The 20780-nt window shown below is 34.0% G+C and overlaps 1 protein-coding gene across 1 annotated transcript; it reads left to right on the top strand.

The window, feature by feature from the left end:
- The first annotated feature begins 20153 nt into the window (after nt 1-20153).
- On the top strand, nt 20154-20561 carry LOC111783851 (zinc finger protein 5-like). The gene has a single exon (XM_023664692.1). It carries the CDS (start codon nt 20154-20156, stop codon nt 20559-20561), a length of 408 nt encoding a protein of 135 aa, XP_023520460.1.
- Nucleotides 20562-20780: the final 219 nt, after the last annotated feature.

Raw genomic sequence — 20780 nt, 5'->3', positions numbered from 1 at the left:
CCCTTTGGAATTTTCTTTCAAGAGGCTCCCACAAGCCTTGACCTTGTGTTCGAGTCATAGTAAGGAAGATCTTGTGGAATGTTGAAGAACTTGTGCATGGTTGGAATACTCCGAGGAGTCTTGCAAGCTAGGGTTTCTACAAAGGTAGAGTTCTTACTCTCGTATTTATTGGTTTGTTTTAATTCTTAATAAAAATCAAAACGGCTCTCAATGCTTCTGCTACGTGGATGAAGAGTTCATTCCCTTCCATCGAGGTTTCTGAGGTGGTGGTTGGAATTTCGTTGATTTGGCCGCGATGGGGCGTATCTTTCCTACAACGACTGTTGGCTCTGAATTTTTCTCTTCCTAAGGTTCCTCCAAGACCTTGGCCATCCTAAATGCCTCTTCTTACGCTTTTTAGTCAAATGCCTCCACAATACGGCGGGCTTTCGGGTTTAGTCTCAACAAAAACTTCTCTGTCTTCTTTTCTTCAGTGCCTACTAGTGACGGTGCGAACCTCTTTAACCTCAAAAATTCCTAAACATATTGGTCTAAGGTGCGTTCGCCTTGGGTCAGGTAATTAAATTCTTTTTGTTTCTTGATGCAGGTTTCCTTCAGATAGTACTGTTTCAGGAAGGCTTTCTTAAATGTATCCCATGTCGTGATCCCCTCTCCTAGGTTGATATTATTTTGTTATCCGTTCACCACACTTCTGCGTCTTTTTGTAACACATATTCGCACAAGCTACTTTGTGGTCGTCCAGACACCTCATTGATTCAAAGGTCGTTTCCATATTTGAGATCCACATCTGAGCTGCTGTAGGATCTTCCTTTGAACCGACGAATGAACAAGGGTCATACCGTTTGAAATCCCATAACCATTTCGCCCCTCTTTCTAGCTGCAAATTGTTGCCTTGTTGGGTGGCTATCCTTGTGACCTGTTGTGTAACCGTCATTGCGGTTTGTTGTGTGGCTACCATTGTTTGCATCATCGCCTGGAATGATTCCCACATTAATCGTGTAGTGGGATCCAATCCAGCCAATGGTGCTACTGGAGGGGGTGCAGCTTGTGGGGGACGTGCGTTTTATGGAGAGGGTGCAGCTTGTGGGGGAGGTGCGTTTACTAGAGGGGGTGCAGCTTGTGGGAGAGGTGCATTTTCTGGAGGGTGATCAGCTTGTGAGAGAGGTGCATTTTCTGGAGGGTGTTCAGCTTGTGGGAGAGGTGTATTTTCTGGAGAGGTGCAACTCGTGGGGGGTGTATAGGTTGTAGATGATGGGTTTTATGTCCTAAAACTCATAGTTTGTAAACAAAAAACATATTCTATTTTCAATAAAGTTATTATTATTGTTTATTCAGTAAAGATTGTTATTGAATAAAGTGAACTTTACGATTATTAATCTAAATCCAATAAACTAAGAACACTCTGGCTATAGTATGATTATTTGAACTATATGTAGAGATATAAGAGTGGATCAAGTTCAAGTATATAGTCAAAATGATCTATAGTATAAGGATAAGGCTGAGTACCTTATTCTGGGGACACTATGGATGCGGCCCACTTTTGTATATGATATAAACAATGCGATCACTAAATTGTGCATGTGGAGACATGTGAGTGGGGGCGTCCTATGCAATGAGTATTGCATAAGATCGGACCATGAAGAAAACCACTCTCACTTTATAAAGTCGTTTACTGTTGAGACTGATTTTCTTTTCATTCGATAACCTAGGTAACTCGGTTTTAATCCTGAGCTAACCATGAACTCCTGTTTATTCGGAATTATCCTTAGATTTGCATGGGTGAGAGTGGCTCTAGTTCGCCGACTCAACAGGCCTCCCATTTCAGGGGTAAGACTGGGTGAATGGCTGGGGACGTGGGGTGCAAGACGGAATTCACTCCTACCCACTTTTAGGGATAGAAGAAAGGTAGTTCCCTTAAGCACTGACTCCAGGTCTTGAACAAGGGGCCCCACCCTCTCATTGGCCTGAGAGGGATTCGGTTTACTGGTTGGACCACAAACCAATTGTTTATTAGAGGATCAGTGAGACATAAGGAACAAGAAGTAACTTCAGGGGTAAAACGGTAAATTGACCCAGCTCTAGTTACGAACAACCTGTGAAGGATCGACTTACTAATCATGGTTATATCAAATGGACAGAAATATATCTATAGTGAGGGGAGTGCAACTACTAGGCTATAGTGGAGTGTCCTAGTAGTTAACGAATGTTGGTTAACCAGGTTAATGAGTTTAACCGGTTAATCCTAGATCGTTGGAGCCCATGATCTATAGGTCCATTAGGTCCCTCTGCTAGCTCATATCGGACTAAACCATAGAACAATGTGACGAGTGAGTTCGAAGTGTTCGAATTCAAATTAGGGAATATGCGCTACATATATACGATATTTTAATCGCATTTTTGTTTTATTTACGAATTAAACAAAAAGAGAGAATATGAGATATTTAAATAAGATTTAAATATCTTAATCTATGTGTCATCGGAATTGACTGGGATTGGCATTTGAATTAATATTAAATATTAATTAAATAGTTTAATTAATTATTTAATGTTACTTTAATTTGAAATTCATTATTCAAATTAATTGTTGAATTAAAATGAAGAAAGTCAAAATGTTGACTTTCATCTAATTAAAATGAAGAAAGTCAAAATGTTGACTTTCATCTAATGGAAAAATCATGTTAGTGGAATTTTGAGGTGTCAAAATTTGGTTTAACCAAACTTGCATGTTTGCCAAATAAACCCCACAAGTTTGAGTGGAATTTTGAGTGTCAAAATTTGGTTAACTCAAACATGCATGCTTGCCACATAATCTCAAACATTTGAGTGGAATTTTAAGTGTCAAGATTTGGTGATCTCAAGTTTGCATGAACATGCAAACTTGACTCTTTAAATAGAGTGATCATGATACTTGGAAGGGATTCTTCATCTTGATGAAAAACCTCTCACAAGCACTCTCTTTCACATATACAAAATCCCTCCCAAGTTTAGTCACTCACCGGATTCCACAATCTCGTTCTAAGGCCAGAAGATAGTGAAGAAGACACTAGTGGTGGTTCGAAATCGGTTCGTGAGGAAAAAGGAGTTTGAACTACAAAAGGTTAGTATCTAAACTCATTAAGTTTTAATACTTATGAACATGCTAGTTATTTACTATAATTGATGTTCTAAAAGTGCCTAAGATCCAAATTGTTTCCGCATGTGTTATATTAACACCATCAGTAGATGGGGTTCCCTTGGTGGTGGTTCAAGTGCATAGGGTCCAGTAGTCGACGCTTCTTGGGAAGAGCTTCTTTCAGCTTCTCCCCTTCCCCTTACCGTAGTGGGAGGTCGTCGTCCTCTTCCTTTCCTACCTCTTCCGCAACCTCTGGGCGGCATGGTTCTAGAAACCAAGAAAAATAATTTTATCTAAGTCTATGGTTTGCTAACCGTATTACTTACAATCTACTATATAACTCAAGAAAAAATTAATGCTATAACATAAAGACATGCATTGACATAAAATCATATCATAGCATACAAGCATACATTATCATAATATTCAATACTTAAAGTCAATCGCATTAAATATATCACAAAATGTTCATCCTCTCTCATCCTCCGCAAGGAGATTGTTCCTTGAAGGTGGGTAGACACGAGACGGTGTGCCAGTAAGGATGCTGGGAACAGAAGGGGTAGATTTGGTGGAGGTCCCACATCAATTGGAGAAAGAAACGAGTGCCAGCGAGGACGCTGAGCCCTGAAAGGGTGTGGATGGTGATATGCCACATTGGTTGGGAAGGAGAACGAAACATCCGTTATAAGGGTGTAGAAACCTTTCACTAGCAAACGCATTTTAAAGCCTTGAGGAAAACCCGAAAGGGAAAGCCAAAATAGAAAAATATCTGCTAGCGGTAGACTTGAGCCGTTACATGAGGTGACTACCCAGCGCTTTCTAATGTTCGCACCAAAACGCTGACGTAAAGCATGGGTCCGATCCGACGCTATTGACACTAAGACTCCATGTAATCTTGTTATCTCTTTCACATACAGTTGAACCCAGTTTTCAATTGCATATGTTGCTTCCCAAGTAGGAAGTGCGCCGACTTGGTCAACGTGTCATCAATTACCCAGATCACTGTATAGCCCTTCAGCGTTGTCTCCATTCGATAAGGTGCTTTGGAACTAGGCCGAGTTTCCGATTCGAGTTCAATAACGAAGTCGACTGCTCTAAAAGGGGGTATTCTAAGTAGGTCTTCTGGAAATACATACGAGAACTCATTTACTACTGGTACGTTTCCTAGGGTCTTTTCTTTTCCTCTTACATCTACGGCACATGCTAATATAACCCGACCACCCTATTGGACTAATCTCTTTGCTATCATTATCGAGACTACCTTTGGAGTAGTCCTGGTACATGTGCCTTTAAACTGGAAGTTAGGTACCGCCTATGGTGAGAATACCACTTTCTTTTTGTGACAGTCTATACTAACACGGTTTTTAGCTTGTCAATCTATGCCTAGTATTACGTCGAAATCGGTCATCCTTACTACTATTAGGTCTACACTTAGAGTTTGGTTGGCTACTATTGCTTGACCATTCATTATCTTATCCTTAGTTACTAGGTCTACCCTCACAAGGGTACTGACCGATAATCCATGTCACAAGGGTTCCAATTCGAATCCTGTCTCTCATCTCGAGGGGGGCCTTCTTCAACCTCACCTCATCCTCTTCCTCTAATAGGGGTCGTCCCTTTCCTCGTCTTACTCTTTCGCTTGTTCTGGGCGGCATGGTTCTATAGAATCTAAACATAGAGCTCTGATACCAACTGTAACGACCCTAAATTTCTACATACTCAAATTCGTTACTAACGTCTCATGCTCATCCGAATGCGAAAATATAACTCTTAAAAAAAAACATCATCTATAATATAAATGTCGAAAACATTTATAACATCCTCTTCTCTCGAAAACAAAGTCATGGTCTTAAGTGTTTAAATAAGAAATAGTAAAATTTAGGAAAAATAAAAATTAATACAAAATAATTTAAAATGATGAAATGCAAAAAAATCTATTCTAACCGACTAGGAATTTAAACCCTATGCACGTGCAAGTGTCACAGTCTCTGTTCGCGATGTCGTCGTCCTCTGTACAGGATCGCCTTACCTTCACCTGAAAAATGATGTGGCACACGGCTTGAGTATTTCGAAGAATACTCAGTAAGTGGCCCCACTATAGGGAGCCATGCAAATTCAAACACATGCAGTCATCTTCTTGGGACCTATCAATATTCTCTAAGGGTGGCCTCTATTCTCGGACTAGTTGGATGTGTAGTACTTTCCTATACATGACCCACACGTGCGAGTGTGAATCTCCAGGGGGCTCACACACCCCCTGGTTCCTCTGGTCAAGGTAATCTGTAACGATGTCCAGTGGTGAGTTGAACCCCTTGGTGTCATGCTCCCCATGAAACCCCTCATTATCATACTTTGCACTTCTGCACTCATCGTCTCTGGGGAAGTATCTCTTTTCTTATAAGCGTACAATATGCATGAGGTCCCTTTAAATTCCATCTTAACATCTCTTATGACACAACTCTCTATTCTCATCTCTTTGTTACATTAAGTAACTCATGCTCGTTGGACATTTATATTAATATCATTTTTATGCTCTTAGGGTTGTGCCCTATGTCGGTCTATCGCCATGATGTAGTATGGCACTCACCATCATTTAGCATGCTTAATATGGAAAACATCAACATATTAAGACAAATTTCATGCAATCATCATACTCATCATACTCATCATATTGTCATAAAGTGCATCAAGCATATCAAGTACGTCATTCATCGAAATATATATATTACGCACATCATCAAGCATCATAACTCATATATCATCTTATACTAGTATACGGCATCATATGATATCGCTCGTATATCATCATAACTTATACATCATCATAGCTCATACAATTTCTAGTTTATCCTATAGTAAGGCCCTTACTTGGTTGACCTTAGCCAAAGTACTCCCTAATTTAATTAATGTAAGCTCTCATTCCTCGTGAGCTGCTCCAAAGGTTGTCGAGAGTTGAGTCCTATTAGAACGTTCATCTTATTTACATTATAACTCACATTTCTTTCATAAATTAACTTAATTTTAGAGATAGATTGCTATACTTGCCTTATTTTCCTTAAATAAGGTCAAGAATGGGTTTAGAAGGGTTGAAAACCTAGGAAACGGTATATTACATGTCTATATCAAGCTGAACGACACATTTTTTAAGTCGTGAAGTCGCGCCAAGCCGCGTTATGCCGAAGGAGTCGGTGTCCGCATGCACGACAAGTCTCTTGGAATGTATGAAGCCATGAATGAAGGTTTCAGACTACACCACTTGGAACATAAGAAACCTTTGGTGTAGGTTTTAGGCTATATCACAGGGAATGTATGAAGTCCTAGATGCATTTTCAGATAACGTGTCGCTTGGAACATTCAAAGTTTTGGATACAGATTTTCAAGTTCATGTTTTGTACCGTAAATCTTAAGGCTATTGTCTTAAGGAACAAAACGAGAAAAAGAAAAAGAACAAGAATCAAGGATAAAAACAAAGAACAAGACTAAGAAAAAGGAAAAGGAAAAGGAAAAGAATCAAGAATAAGAGCGAGAACAAAGGATAATAACCAGAACATGTATCAAGATCCAAATTCTCAAGAATAAGAATCTAGAAACTCATACCTAAAGTCATTAATTCAGAACCAAGGTTAAGAGCTAAAAACTTAAGACCAAGATCCTTTAGGTAGACTATGAAAAGAACTCAAAAATAAAACCTAAGGGCTTAGGTTCTCAGGATAAGAACAAGAACATGGCAAGAAAGAGTGTGGCACCCCAACATCAACTATGGACACGATTAAGAGTCTACGAGTAGACCACATACTACGTTTTGTACTCACTCAAGTTCCCTTTACTTCGTGTTTTATGTTTTCAAGTTCTTAAGTCGCAATTCGTGAAAAATCAACTCGTGACATAATAATTACAAGCACCTTAATCCTTCTTGAGTCTTTCATATTTACAGCTAAGTCAAAAGATTGTATTACTTCTATAATTATATTTTTCACCTTAAGTAGCACTAATTCTCAAATTAACAAAATGTTTATGGTTTAACCATAAAACGAAGTTCTTCTGGGCCAATGAGAAGGTGGGGTCCTATTATTCAAGTCCTGAAACTAGCACTCAAGGGAACCATTCATCTACTTACCCTATAAGGAAGAGAGTTAATTCCATCTCGTAAAACTATGTTTCTAGCTTCCTATTTGGTCAATTCTCCAAAATTGTAACCAAATTCAATTGACTACAAATGATAAAAATCATTTTCACTCATGCAAATCAAAAGACAAGCCCTAAAAGGTAGGAGTTCATAACTCACCGAGGATTAAGATTGAGTCTAATATGGATCATCCTCTAAAATAATAATCTTCTCAATGCATCATTACTTGCTTGCCTAACTTTGATAAAAAATTTGAAATTGAGTGTGATGCAAGTGGTTTGGACATAGGTGCTATTTTGATGCAAGATGGAAAATTGTTTGCTTTAGTTCGCACATTGCAGGTATGAAAACACTACTTATGATCTAGAGAATTTGTGATTCAATCTGATCATGAAACTTGGAGTATCTTAAGGGTCAAAACAAACTTAACCGTAGGCATGCAAAGTGGGTGGAGTTTATTGAAACATTTTTGTACGTCAACCAATATAAGCCAGGTAAGGATAATATGGTAGTTGATGCATTATGTTGAAGGTACAATTTCTTTACTTCTCTTAGTGTAAAAATTCTTCCATTTGAGCATATTAAAGAATTATATAGAGATAACCAAGACTTTGAAACTATTTATGCATCTAGTCTTGCAAAAAAAGTTGTGGCGGATTATTATGTGTTTCATGAATTTCTATTTAAGAAAAAGCAAGTTTTTCATTCCTAAATACCCTATAAGAGATTTTCTTGTAAAAGAAGCAAATGGTGGTGGCTTAACGAGACATTTTTGGATTAATAAAACTTATAATATATTGCATGAACACTTCTTTTGGTTGGAGATGAAAAACAATGTTCATAAGTTTTGTAGCCAATGTTTTAAATGTAAAGAATCTAAATCTAAATTACAACCAAATGAATTGTTTACTCCTTTGCATGTACCTAATGAACCTTAGACTATTATTATTATTATTATTATTATTATTATTATTATTATATTTGTTTTTTTGTTTTTTTGTTTTTTTTTTTTTTTTGGGTTTGCCACACACTAGAAGGGTAAAGAGAATATATTTGTTGTGGTAGACAAATTTAGTAAAATGACTTCTTTTATTGCATGCAATAAGACCGATGATACAAAGCAAGGTTATAACTTATTCTTCACGAGAATAGTAAGATTACATGGAATCCTTAGATTTATTATTAGTGACAGAGATGTTAAATTCTTAAGTCAATTTGGAAAGTATTCTAGGTTAAATTGGGTACCAAATTGTTGTTTTCAACTATTTGTCATACTCTGGATTGAAGTGGTTAATAGAACATTAGGAGGGTTGTCTAGATCTATTATTGCTAAGAATATTAAGTCTTTGGATGAATGTTTGCCATTTTTAGAGTTTGCATAGAGTAAAACATATCTTAGTATCACTCCTTGTTCTCCTTTCCAAGTTTTTTATGGATTTAATCCACTTATGCCTCTTGATTTTCTTCCTATTCCTTCTAATATTTTTGTTAGTGAAGCAGCCATAAGACAAAGACAAATTTTATCAAAACTTTGCACAAAAGGGTGAAGGAGGAATTGAGAAACACGATTTCAAAATTGCTTCAAGAATTAACAAAGAACGGAAGGAAATCATTTTTCAACTCCGTAAATGAGTTTGGATACATTTTCGCAAGGAGCAATTCTCATCTAAAAAAAGACAGTTACACCCAAGAGGGGATGACCCATACCAAGTTCTTGAAAGAATTAATAACAATCCTATAAAATTGATCTTCTACGAGATTTCTCAGTACATCCTACTTTCAATGTTGCTAACTTGAGTCTTTTTTATGTAGGTGTTGATTTTCCTAATTCGAGGACGAATTCTTTTGAAGTGGAGAAAGGTGATAAGGATCACGGTGTCCCAAATGTTCCAACTAGACTTATTACACGATCCAAGGCCATGAAGATTCAACCAACATTTTTTCTTCATCTACAAAATTGGATAGGCTCCGTTCAACTTTTATTTCATGTGTTACAAGTTGATTTGATTGAGGAAGGATCATTTGGAAGTTCGGAAGTGAATATTTGCACGGATGAAGCAGCGGATGAGGTTACTATATATCTTAATTCAATAATTTCTTGTAGTCTGCAAAAGGGTGAGAAATTATTTGTCAAAGTGTCCATAACTTTTCTTCATAGAGATTTAATGGGCAGTGGGAGTAAGTTACCAATCATGATCACTACTTCTTTAGTGGGCATTTGAAGAGGAAGATTCTTTTGTGGATAGACTATAAATAACCACAATTTATTGTCTAAAAGTCATATTTTTCTGGAATGAAATTGAGCTCTCAAGTGGAGACTTTCTCCCTTGTAAAATTGAGCATCATTTTTGTCATTTCTAAATTTCAAGCAATTCTTGTGGTAGATGCATCCGAGTCATTCATTCAAGTCTTGATCAAGTTCAATTGTAGAGTGACTCAATTTAGAACAAGGTTCCAAAACTTGCTTCTAGATCTTTAATCTTAAGTGGTAATCTAATTATAACTTTATCTCTTGGTTGATCCGAATTGTAGAAGAGGTGTTAATTTTTTTTATTCAAGGATTCTTGCTTCAACAAAAGCTTGGATCGTTGGGTTGAGGATTATGATTGTCTTATCACTACATGTGTAGGAAATGTGAGGAATTACCACTGTGTGTAGAAACGAAGCAAGACTACATGAGTGGGTAATAGACTACATAACTAGAGAACATGAGAAACCACTATTGTATGTAGAATAAACCCACTTTGAGAGGGGATAAGAGACTACATAAGTAGATAGGATAACTACTGCGTGCAGCGACGAGAGAAAACCCGTATACTCGCCTATGGCAACATGTCGGATGTCCCAATCATGATTGTCCAGGAAGTGTTGTCCTTAGTCACATGCCCGTTCCAAACCACTTTTACTTGTTTTCATGTTAGATAAGTCTTTACTATTTCTTGTTGTCAGGGTTGTATGACCCGTCACCAAAACCATATTCACACCCGCAAGGGCTAAAATACTCCAAAATGTGTTATAGGGGGGATGTGACTAGGTTTCAATTCTTCCTACCTGGGTTATATGCTATCAAAGTCATTATTGTTCCTTACTCGCTTTTAGCTTTATAACATTACTTTCTTTAAACTTGTTTTCAACGTACTTTCTCAGTCACGTTTTCTAAAATATTTAGTCTCAAATATGATGCGAGGCTCGAGCACATGTCGATATTGTCTGCAAAGTATGAATTTTACACGGTTGATTTGTTCGTTGGATTAGAACAAGTGCCCCACAATCGTTGTCCCGTTGTCGCAAGAGTGCGATTGTGACACTCAGAGTACTATAAACGTATGGACCTAAAACGTTGGATTTCTACTCTTGTTCTACCGTCCTACTCATTATGTTTCATGCATGATAATGTGATGATGTTATATGATGATATGACAATGTTATATGATGATGTAATGATATTATATAATGACGTGATGATGTTATATAATGATATGACGACATTATATGATGATGTAATGATGTTGTGTGATGATGTGATGATGTTATATAATGATGTGACGACGTTATATGATGATGTGACGATGTGATGATGTATATGATGATATAAGATGATGACATGATATGATGACATGATGATGATGCATGCTCGACTATGATGGGTTCAGAGGGGTGCGAACTGCCTGGTGATCCACACTCGCCCGTGTGGATCGTGTGTAAGGAAGTATACACATCCAATTTTGTCTAGACTTGAGGCCACTCCTATGATAGTTTTAACGATAGGTCCCTAATCATGAGTTGCATGTGTTTACATTCTTTGACCCCAATAGTGGGGTCACTTACTGAGTATTTCTTAAAACACTCAAGCCACGTATTATTTCTATTTCAAGTAAAGACAAGACACTCATGTACAGTTGACAACAGCATCACAAGTTAAGACTATGGCACGTTGATAGGATAGGTGTATTTATTTTCTTAAACTTAGGTCAGAATATGATGTTTTTATCTTTGATGTTTATTTATTTTATTTAGAAATTTGTTATGCCGTTTTAAAGACATTTTCGAACACGTAAGTCTATGGCAATGTTTTATGTTGAAGCTTCAAATGATTATTTCCGCACAAATGAGTATGTTATGATAATGGTAGCAACTCTAGGTAAGTAGAAATTTAGGTACGTTACATTATTTCTACACAAATGAGTATGTTATGTATACAATAACAACTTTAGACTATCAGAAATCTATGGTTGTTACGTGATTTCTCCCTATAAGCTCGAAAAATAGATGAATGAATCGGTGGTTGACGTCGTCAAGATTCTTCAAGGAGTGCCTCTATTTTTACTATTTTACACTAAGGATGACCNGTTACTAACTTATAGCCATGTTTTCTCCAATTGCATTCAAAACATTTTCTAAACTTTTCTCTAACCTCGTTTTTTAAAATCCTTTTACGAAAACGTGATAGAGACTATAAATCATACACCACTTATGTAACTGTTGACTTATTCATGAGCAAAAATAAATATCACACAATCACTTTGGAGTCTATAAAGAGTGTGATTGTGACATGAGACAACAAGATTCTTGAGAGAAAGAGAGACATGACGAAAGAATTGCCACCTCAACACCAAATAAAGACGTGCATATAACTTATTGGTTGGATAAGTGTTTTAGTTACGATCTTTATGATTCGACTTTGGGACAAAATGATTCGATCTCGTGATATGACAAATAGCTCGTAATTATGTTGAATTCGAGTTTGTCTCCATCCACTTTCAGTAATCGAGTTGGTTTAGCTTTACTCGAATTTAATAGAGCTAATTGAGCTTCATTTTAAGCTTTTTCCTCCTCGATTTAATTAAAGAATTTGTGTTCTTTTAACACCTTTTTTTCTGGGCCATGTCTGATTAAACAACTTTCCTCGATTAGATTCCTCTCTAAAGTTTTTCTTTTCTTTTGCATGAACGTCAACATGGAATAAGACTTTCACACCCCACGGCCCCTTGAATTGAACAATACCGAGGACAATCTTGAAAAATATATATATATATATATATATATATATATATATTATTGTGAATAAAAGAATAAGTTGAATTTTATGTAATATTCTAAATAAATTCAACGTCGTTTCAAATTGAATTCTACACTTGTTTTGACTCTGTTATAAAGTCTTAGTGAACAGGTGTGAGATCCTACATCAGTTGGAGAGGAGAACGAAACATCCTTTATAAGGGTGTGGAAAACTCTTCCTAGTAGACACGTTTTAAAAACCTTGAGAGGAAGCCCGAAAGGAAAAGCCCAAAAAAGATAATATCTGTTAGCGGTGGGTTTTGGTTGTTACAAATAGTATCAGGGCCAGACACGGGGCAATGTGCTAGCGAGGAGGTTGTTTCCCGAAGAGGGGTAGGCAGGAGGTGGTGTGCTAGTAAGGACGTTGAATCCAAAGGGGGTGGATTTGGTAGGGGTCCCACATCGATTGGAGAAAGGAACAGTGCCAGCGAGGACGTTGGGCCTGAATGGGGGTGGATTGTGAGATCCCACATCGGTTGAGGAGGAGAACGAAACACTCTTTATAAGGGTGTCGAATCCTCCTTCGGATTGGTTCGATTCAACCTAATCTAATTTTAGAAGAACTCACGAACCGACTCAATTTATAAAGTTTTCATTTCTTTGAATTCAGTTCAATTCAAATAAGTTCATAACCTAACTCAAACCGTAAAAGTTGGATCAAGTTGATTAAGTTTTTTTAATTCATGGATTTTTGAACCCTACTTTCTAAATTTCACAACGTGGGGACGTGTAGCACGATCTCCATATTTTCCTTTCATTAGATGTCAAGTAGATAATGGTTATATTAACAACATAAAAATTAAAAGAATTGGATTGATTTTTGTAGTAAATAAAGGGGAATGATTAGACAAACAATTACCCAATCATTGTGATTGTAATGATTTGATCTAGTTTTTTGGGCTAAAAAAGTAAGGTATGATTAAAAATTAAACACAAAAAAGATCCTTGTACCCACCAAAAAACATGTCACAAAGCAAGCATCTCATGAATCTCATGAACTTTTATTTGAATTGACAGCTGAAAAGAAAAGAAAATGAAATAAATAATTTTTGTTTTTAAATTAATTTGAAGCATGTGGGAGGATTATCATTTGAACAAATTCCATTACTAAAAGATGTAAATAATAATACCTCGAAAGGCACGTCACTTTTAATAGCTGTGTTAGTATGGGCACAATATTTTTGGATTATCTCAATTACTTTATTTATTTATTAATTAATATATTATCCTTTGTTTTTCCTTCATTGAAATTAATTCTTATTTAAATTTTTTTTTAGCAGAAGAAAGATTCCAGTCATGATGAGTTGTGGGGAAATGAAAATAATAAAGAAAGTGCTTTTGAAAATAAAATTTAAAAAAAAAAAAAAAAATCATGTATTTGCTTCGAGGAAGATATGATGATATCTAATTCTTCTTAAAAATAATTGTATTGGGCAATATTATAGAAGTATAAGCTACCATATTTTGCACTTTCTTAGGTTCTCTCACCATTTCTCTTTAATATTGTAAGGCTAAGGATAAATCTTTTTATCCTTCAAACTCATTTTTATGGAAAAAGGGAAGGAACACAACCCTATGGACAAACCTCCATTATTGTGTCCTTTGGTTTAATTTGACCTTTTAATACCACTTTGGATCTTCAAGCATATTATACAAAAAAAAGAAAAGAAAAAAAAAACAAATGGCTTACCGATACAAAAACTATAGATTTATTTGGGGAGAAAAACCGAAAATGGCTTTCAAATTTACGGATACAAAGGATAATAATCGAACTTTCATTAAAGATAAAATTGGTGACATCAGCATAAACTAATCAGGTAAGTGACCTTACTATATGATAGGCTAGAAATTGTATGAGTTGTATCGTATGATGTCGTATACTAGTATATGATGATGTATGAGTTATGATACTTGATGATGTGCGTAATATATATATTTCGATGAATGATGTACTTGACATGCTTGAGGCACTTTATAGCAATATGATGAGTATGATGATTGCATGATGTTTTCCATATTGAACATGTTATATGATGATGAGTGTCATATTGCATTATGTCGTTAGATCGACATAAGACACAACCCTAAGAGTATGAAAATGATATCAGTATAAATATCCACGAGCATGTGTTACTTAATGTAACAAAGAGATGAGACTAGAGGGTTGTGTTAGAAGAGATGATAAGATGGTCATTAGAGGGACCTCATGCATATTGTATGTTCATAAACACAGGGATGTTTTCCCTAGAGATGATGAGCGCGGACGCGCACAGTATGACGAGCAAGGTGTTCATAAGAAGCATGACACTATGAGGTTCCACTAACCTCCAGACGTCGCTACAGATTAGCTTGACTAGAAGGTCCAGGGGGTGTGTGAGTGCCCTGAAAATTCACACTCACACGTGTGGGTCGTATGTAGGAAAGTACTGTACATTCAATTTGTCCGAGATTGGAGGCCACTCCTAGATGAGCTAGAGATAGGTCCGAACAGCATAATTGCATGTGTTTGCATTTGCATGGCCCCCTATAGCGGAGCCACTTACTAAGTATTCTTCAAAATACTCAGGCCGTGTGCCATATCATTTTTCAGGTAAAGGCAAGACGCACATGTACGAAGGACGGCCGCATCACGAGCAGAGACTGTGGCACGTGCATAGGGTAGACTCATATTAAATTCCTAATCATAGGTTAGAATAGGTTGTTTTGCATTTCATCGTTTTAATTTATTTTGTATTTGTTTTTAATTTCTCTAAATTTTAGTATTTCGTATTCAAACACATAAGACCATGATTGTGTTTTTCAGAGAAGAGGATGTTTTACATGTTTTCGACATTTATATTATAGATAATATTTTCTGTTAAGAGTTATATTTCTACATTAGAGAGGAGCATGTGACGTTAGTAGCGACTCTGAGTATGTAGAAATTTAGGATCATTCCTCCCTACCGAATCTTAAACTTTTTATTATGTGTCTAATAAATTTTTAAATCTTAAGTAATAAGATATTTGAGAAGTATAAATTTGTAGGATAAAAAATTCATGTTTAAAAACTTCATGCATTAGATATATTTTTTGAGTCAGACTCATTTGATAGATACATGTATTAGAATACTTTCATATCATCTTAATGATAATACATATATTAGGTAGATTTATTATTTAACATTTGATACATATATGACCATAGAGAATGTTCCAAACGTCATATATAAGAATCACTTATATACAGATTTCAAAGAAACTCGAAAGATAATACATCTCTTCCTCTAAAAGATAAAAAGATAGATTGAGTGTTGAGAGAATTTTACCCTTTTTCATAAAAAAATTACATTACTCGAACACTTTTTATTTTATGTTACTCAAGCCCATTAATTTTAAAATTAAACGTGTTTGGATTGAAGTAATTTTATGTTGGTTGATTGTAAATAACTTTTAGGAACCATGTGAGTAAGAATAAAACATACTAAAAAAGATCTATGTAAATCTTTGCGGATAATATTTACTTTTATAAGTAATTCAAGACAAATAGATAACGTGATCATATTGAAGTGGATGTAGATGAACGTTAGATTTCAAATTCTAGTTTAAATCATGGGCGTGAGCTGCTGTTACAAGTCTAAGCCTCTTACATCTCAAATAGTTCTTTTATATAATGTTTTCTTTTGACTTTTCCTTTCGAGTTTTTCCTAAAGGTTTTTAAAACGCATCTGCTAGATAAAGGTTTCTACACCCTTATAAAAAAATATTTTGTTTTTCTCCCTAACTGATGTGAGATCTCATAATGCACTCTCCCTTCGGGGCCCAGCGGCCAACGTCCTCCACAACCGTATAAACAATGATTCGTTCTCCTCTGTAACCGATGTGGGATCTCACGCTTTTTATATAAAATTCAACTAATATTTTAAGTATAACGAGAACTAATATACTATTTTAAATGCGTTGATATGCTACTGAGTACATCAATGCTATATTTAAAATTATATTTAGAACAAATGTTGATATATTATTAAGAAAAAAGGGTACGATTTGAATCGGGGGAACGTGTGCCTGGTTGATGGGTTTTTTGGATCATCAAATCTTTTGAACACTCTTAACGGACTCTACCTCTTTTAACTTGCTTTCTCTCCTCTCGATGCTCTCATATAGCTATCGTTTCTAATTTTCATTCATTTTTCATCTTTCTTTAATTAATTTTATAAAATATTAAACATTACAAAATTGAAGCAACTATTTAATTTTTCAATAAATACGTTTAGAAAAATTAATATTTTAAGTTTGTTTCATATAATTTTTTTAATGTTGAACTTTTAAAAATAAAGATAAATAATTGTATAATGTAATTTATAATTTAATCTCTATGGATTAGGGTTTAGGGTAATGATTTTGCACAAACAAGTGCGTATAATAAAATATATGATGACACGTAAGCAATTTTATAATAAAAAAATAAAATAAAAATGAAGCAGCAGATTTGATTAGAAATATTTAATTACCACTCCCACCAACTTTCTTTTAAATTAAGTCTTTCTTAATGTGCGAATTAAAAACATGGTTAAGATGTAATTTTTAAATAATTAAATCACTTTCCAATATTTTTAATTATACTAAATTTATTAAACAATTTTGTTTTTTCTATATAAATATAAATAAAATATTATAAATATATATTTTATTTATTTATTTATTTATTTATTTTTGTTGGTTTTCGGTGGTGTGAGCGTGTGCTAGTCTTTAATGAGGTCTATGAGACATGTTAACGAGCATGCCTAGTGGGTCTATATGCACATATATATACTATGTATAGAGAAGTATTATGCATCCAATCCTACCCGAAAACATCATTAATTTTAGGTATTTTCACCCATGTTACATGGCGCATATGTATGCACTTTTCGATCCAAACAGTGAAGGCACTTACTGAATATATTCTTCACATATGTATGCATTTACTAGACACCAATAATGGAATCACTTTTCTGAATATTTATAAATATTCATATATTTTTTTTTAGGTAAAGGTAATGAACCAATGTATGATTCACGGTGTACGAGACCATGAAATGATGAGTTTTAGAAAGTTTTTCACATATTTTCATTTACAAGACCGTACATTAACTGTATGCAAGTTAGTTTGAAATATTTTGACATACACGTAGTAACGGTCTCATGATCCAAAAAATGCCAATGACTTCTATGTTCCCTCATCTAATCTTAAGCACTTTTTCATCGATAAATTCTTATAATCGACTTTTTCATTGACTTCTAATTTAATTAAAAGCCTTTTAAACACTTCCAAATCTTATTTTAAATAAATGTGTTGTGGATAAGGTTGGGTCAAGTTTTTCGAACCCAACCCAATTATGGCATTGAAGGCTGATACATACCTTCTAGAGCTAAAGCATTCATAAGTCTCCTACGATAGTTGAAAAGGCAAGTCTTCCAGATGGCTTGTTCATCCGACTTGGCATGAATCACCCAACTTACACTCAGTAATAATAATGCTTTGAATGCCGCAAACAAAGATCATATAGTCATACGAACTGTTCGAGTCATTTATTCAAATTTTATTTTTAATAAAATGAAAATGTAGGATTAAAAATTTAATTAATATTTGAAATTCAATAGATGAACTAGATTTGGCCTACACAATATTTTATTTAAATATTTATATAAACGTTGCTTTAATTAATTAATGAATTGATTAACATTCACTTTAACTCATGTCTAAAACTAAATAAATAAATAATTAGCACTAACGTATTCAACAATTGTTTATTATTTAATGTCTAAAAACAAATAATTAATTAATTAATTACCACTAACTTATTCCACTACCAAATAAATGGTTAGTTAAAATTATCATTAATTATTATAATTGGAACATTTATAAAATGGAAAAAAAAAAATCAAGTTATGAAATTAAACTTAAAACATTTTTTTGTTATCAATTCGACCACCAATTTTATAAATATTTAAATTCTGGATAATTACTCGTTAAATTCACTAATTTTAATAGAAAAAATTTAGTTCTTAATGTCGTTTTTTCTGTATAATTTTAAAAATTATTACTATACACATATTTTACAAAACGGTAGAAAGGCATGTAAAAAAGATTTTGATTGAATTCTCAAACTAGAGGCCGTGAGAATCCCAGTTAGTTGGAGAGGAGAATAAAACACCTTTTAGGGGTGTGGAAACTTTTCAGTAACAAACGAGTTTTAAAGGCTTGAAAATAGAGGCCGTCAAATTTTTATTTTTAGTATGAACACGTATCTAAGTCTGGGTAAAAAAATAATATAAAAAGTTTAGAAAAGAAAAATAGAAAAAATCAACACTAATTATTTTCTCTTAAGATTAAAGATTCCCCACTCATTTTACAATTATTTTAAAAGAAAAAATACGTGACTCGAAATAGACTAAAGGTACCTAAATAAAAAAATTAAATTTAAACGAGAGATCCCGATGCAAATATTAAAAAATTAATAAATTTTTCTCAATTCAATCCTATGAATTTAGAAATTAAATTTGTTTGACTTGAAATAATTCAATTTTGAATGATGTTTTTTTTTTTTCAAATAAGTCAACTTCATAAAATATTTTGAAAATAATTTATATTAGGTTGTAACAATGATTTTTACTTTCCTCTAATCGTATGGTAAGAAATTTTTATATTTGTAAAGTAAAATACATGTATTTTACGTAAAAAAAAAAAAAAACTGTATTTTAAGGCGTATACGTATTTGGGAATGAAAATAAAAATAAAAATAACCCTATAAAATAAAAATAAAAATAAAAATAAAAAATGAAACAGGATTGTGTTAGGTTTGAATGAAATTACATTTAACGCACAATTCATGAAAGTTTTAAATTAATAATTAAATACAAATCACAACAATATATACAATCTGGAAATGGCCCACTTCCATGTTTTCCTTTTTCCTTCTTTTTTTTTGCTTTTTTTTAAAATAAAGTTGTTTTTTATTTACCATTTAAAAAATAAATAAAGCTATTTGATTACCGATTCTATAATTTTTATTTTAACTTTAAAAGGAAAATATAGTTTTAAAAAATACAGCAATAACTAACTTGAGCATAAATTCTTCTGATTTTATTTTTCGTTTCTTGAAAAATACTCATATCAATGAAGATAGTGTCTGACTCATGATCTTCCACTTGGTTAGATACCGTGAGACTCCAACAATTCTCAGCAATCATGTCTTTCTCTCTCTGGGTGTCTATCAAATTAATCCGTCCACTTTTGAAATTATTTATTGAACTATATTTAGCTCTTCCGTTCTTTTATTTTTAAAAATTTAGTGAGTTTATATAGAAAATAAAAAGTTTTTTTTTTTATAGGGTTATGATAAATACATGAAAATATAAAATAATTTATTTAAATTGAAAAAAAAAAATACGACCAACGAATATTCGTTAAATCCATTTGATGTTTTTTGAGGAATCTTTGTCTTTCTCTAACAAAGCTTTGAAGATACTTTTGTCTATGCAACCTTTTTTTTTTTTTTAATTATTAATTATTATTATTATTATTATTTTTGCTAAAAAATTTCTCTTTCTAAATCTTTTTGCCTATCTCTTAAGTTACTCTCTTAACTTTTCTCTCTACAAAAGTCCAATCTCGTCCCTACCTCTAACATGTTTTATTAAAACGTTCCGTTTTTTTATTGTAATAATAATAAAATAATTGTCAAACGAGCCATAATAATTAATTTTAGTATTTCTTAGGAGGCTCGAGTCGCCCACATGATATTATAAAACTAGATTGCATCAAATTCCCTAATGGACATACCATTCTCCTTTTCCTTTGATTTCGTGTCTCCAATCTCTTCCTTCTTCTTCGATGAGGTTATTCGGAATTGAGCTACTCGACCTCCCGACAGGAGGAGAAGAAGAACACAGAGATTCTCCAATGACAGGGCTGTGTGGGAATCTTGATGACAGACCAATGAGGAGCAAGAGAAGGTTCCAGTGTCAGTACTGTTTGAAGGAGTTCACGAACTCACAGGCACTGGGAGGTCACCAGAACGCCCACAAGAAGGAGAGGTTGAAGAAGAAGATGCTCCAAATACAAGCACAAAACTCCAGCCTTTGTCATTACCTTCAAAACTATTATAATTCCCATTTTGCCCCTGAATCTGATGGGCGCCACATCAGCTTTGGCTTCAGCTTCCGTCGTGCCGCCCACACCAAACCTATTCTGGTAAATTTCATGTCTGCCCATTCTTGTAATTTCAACCAAACCCCTTAAATCTCTATGTATTAATATTTGATTTCATGAATTAAAGTTTGGGATGGACTAACATTTCAATTTAATATTTTTTGGAGGACTAAAATAGAAATTAATAACTTCAAATTAAATCTACTTTATTTTATTTTTAAATTGAGTGAAGATCTAAGAAGAAGAATCTTGTTGAAGAACAAGACGCTTAGATCTAAATTATTCAATAACTTAAAAAACGACGAGGAA

This window comes from Cucurbita pepo, unplaced genomic scaffold, assembly GCF_002806865.2.
Source record: "Cucurbita pepo subsp. pepo cultivar mu-cu-16 unplaced genomic scaffold, ASM280686v2 Cp4.1_scaffold000109, whole genome shotgun sequence".
Lineage (NCBI taxonomy): Eukaryota > Viridiplantae > Streptophyta > Magnoliopsida > Cucurbitales > Cucurbitaceae > Cucurbita > Cucurbita pepo.
The sequence above is the reverse complement of the archived record's forward strand: the minus strand, read 5'-3'. Positions and strand labels throughout refer to the sequence as shown.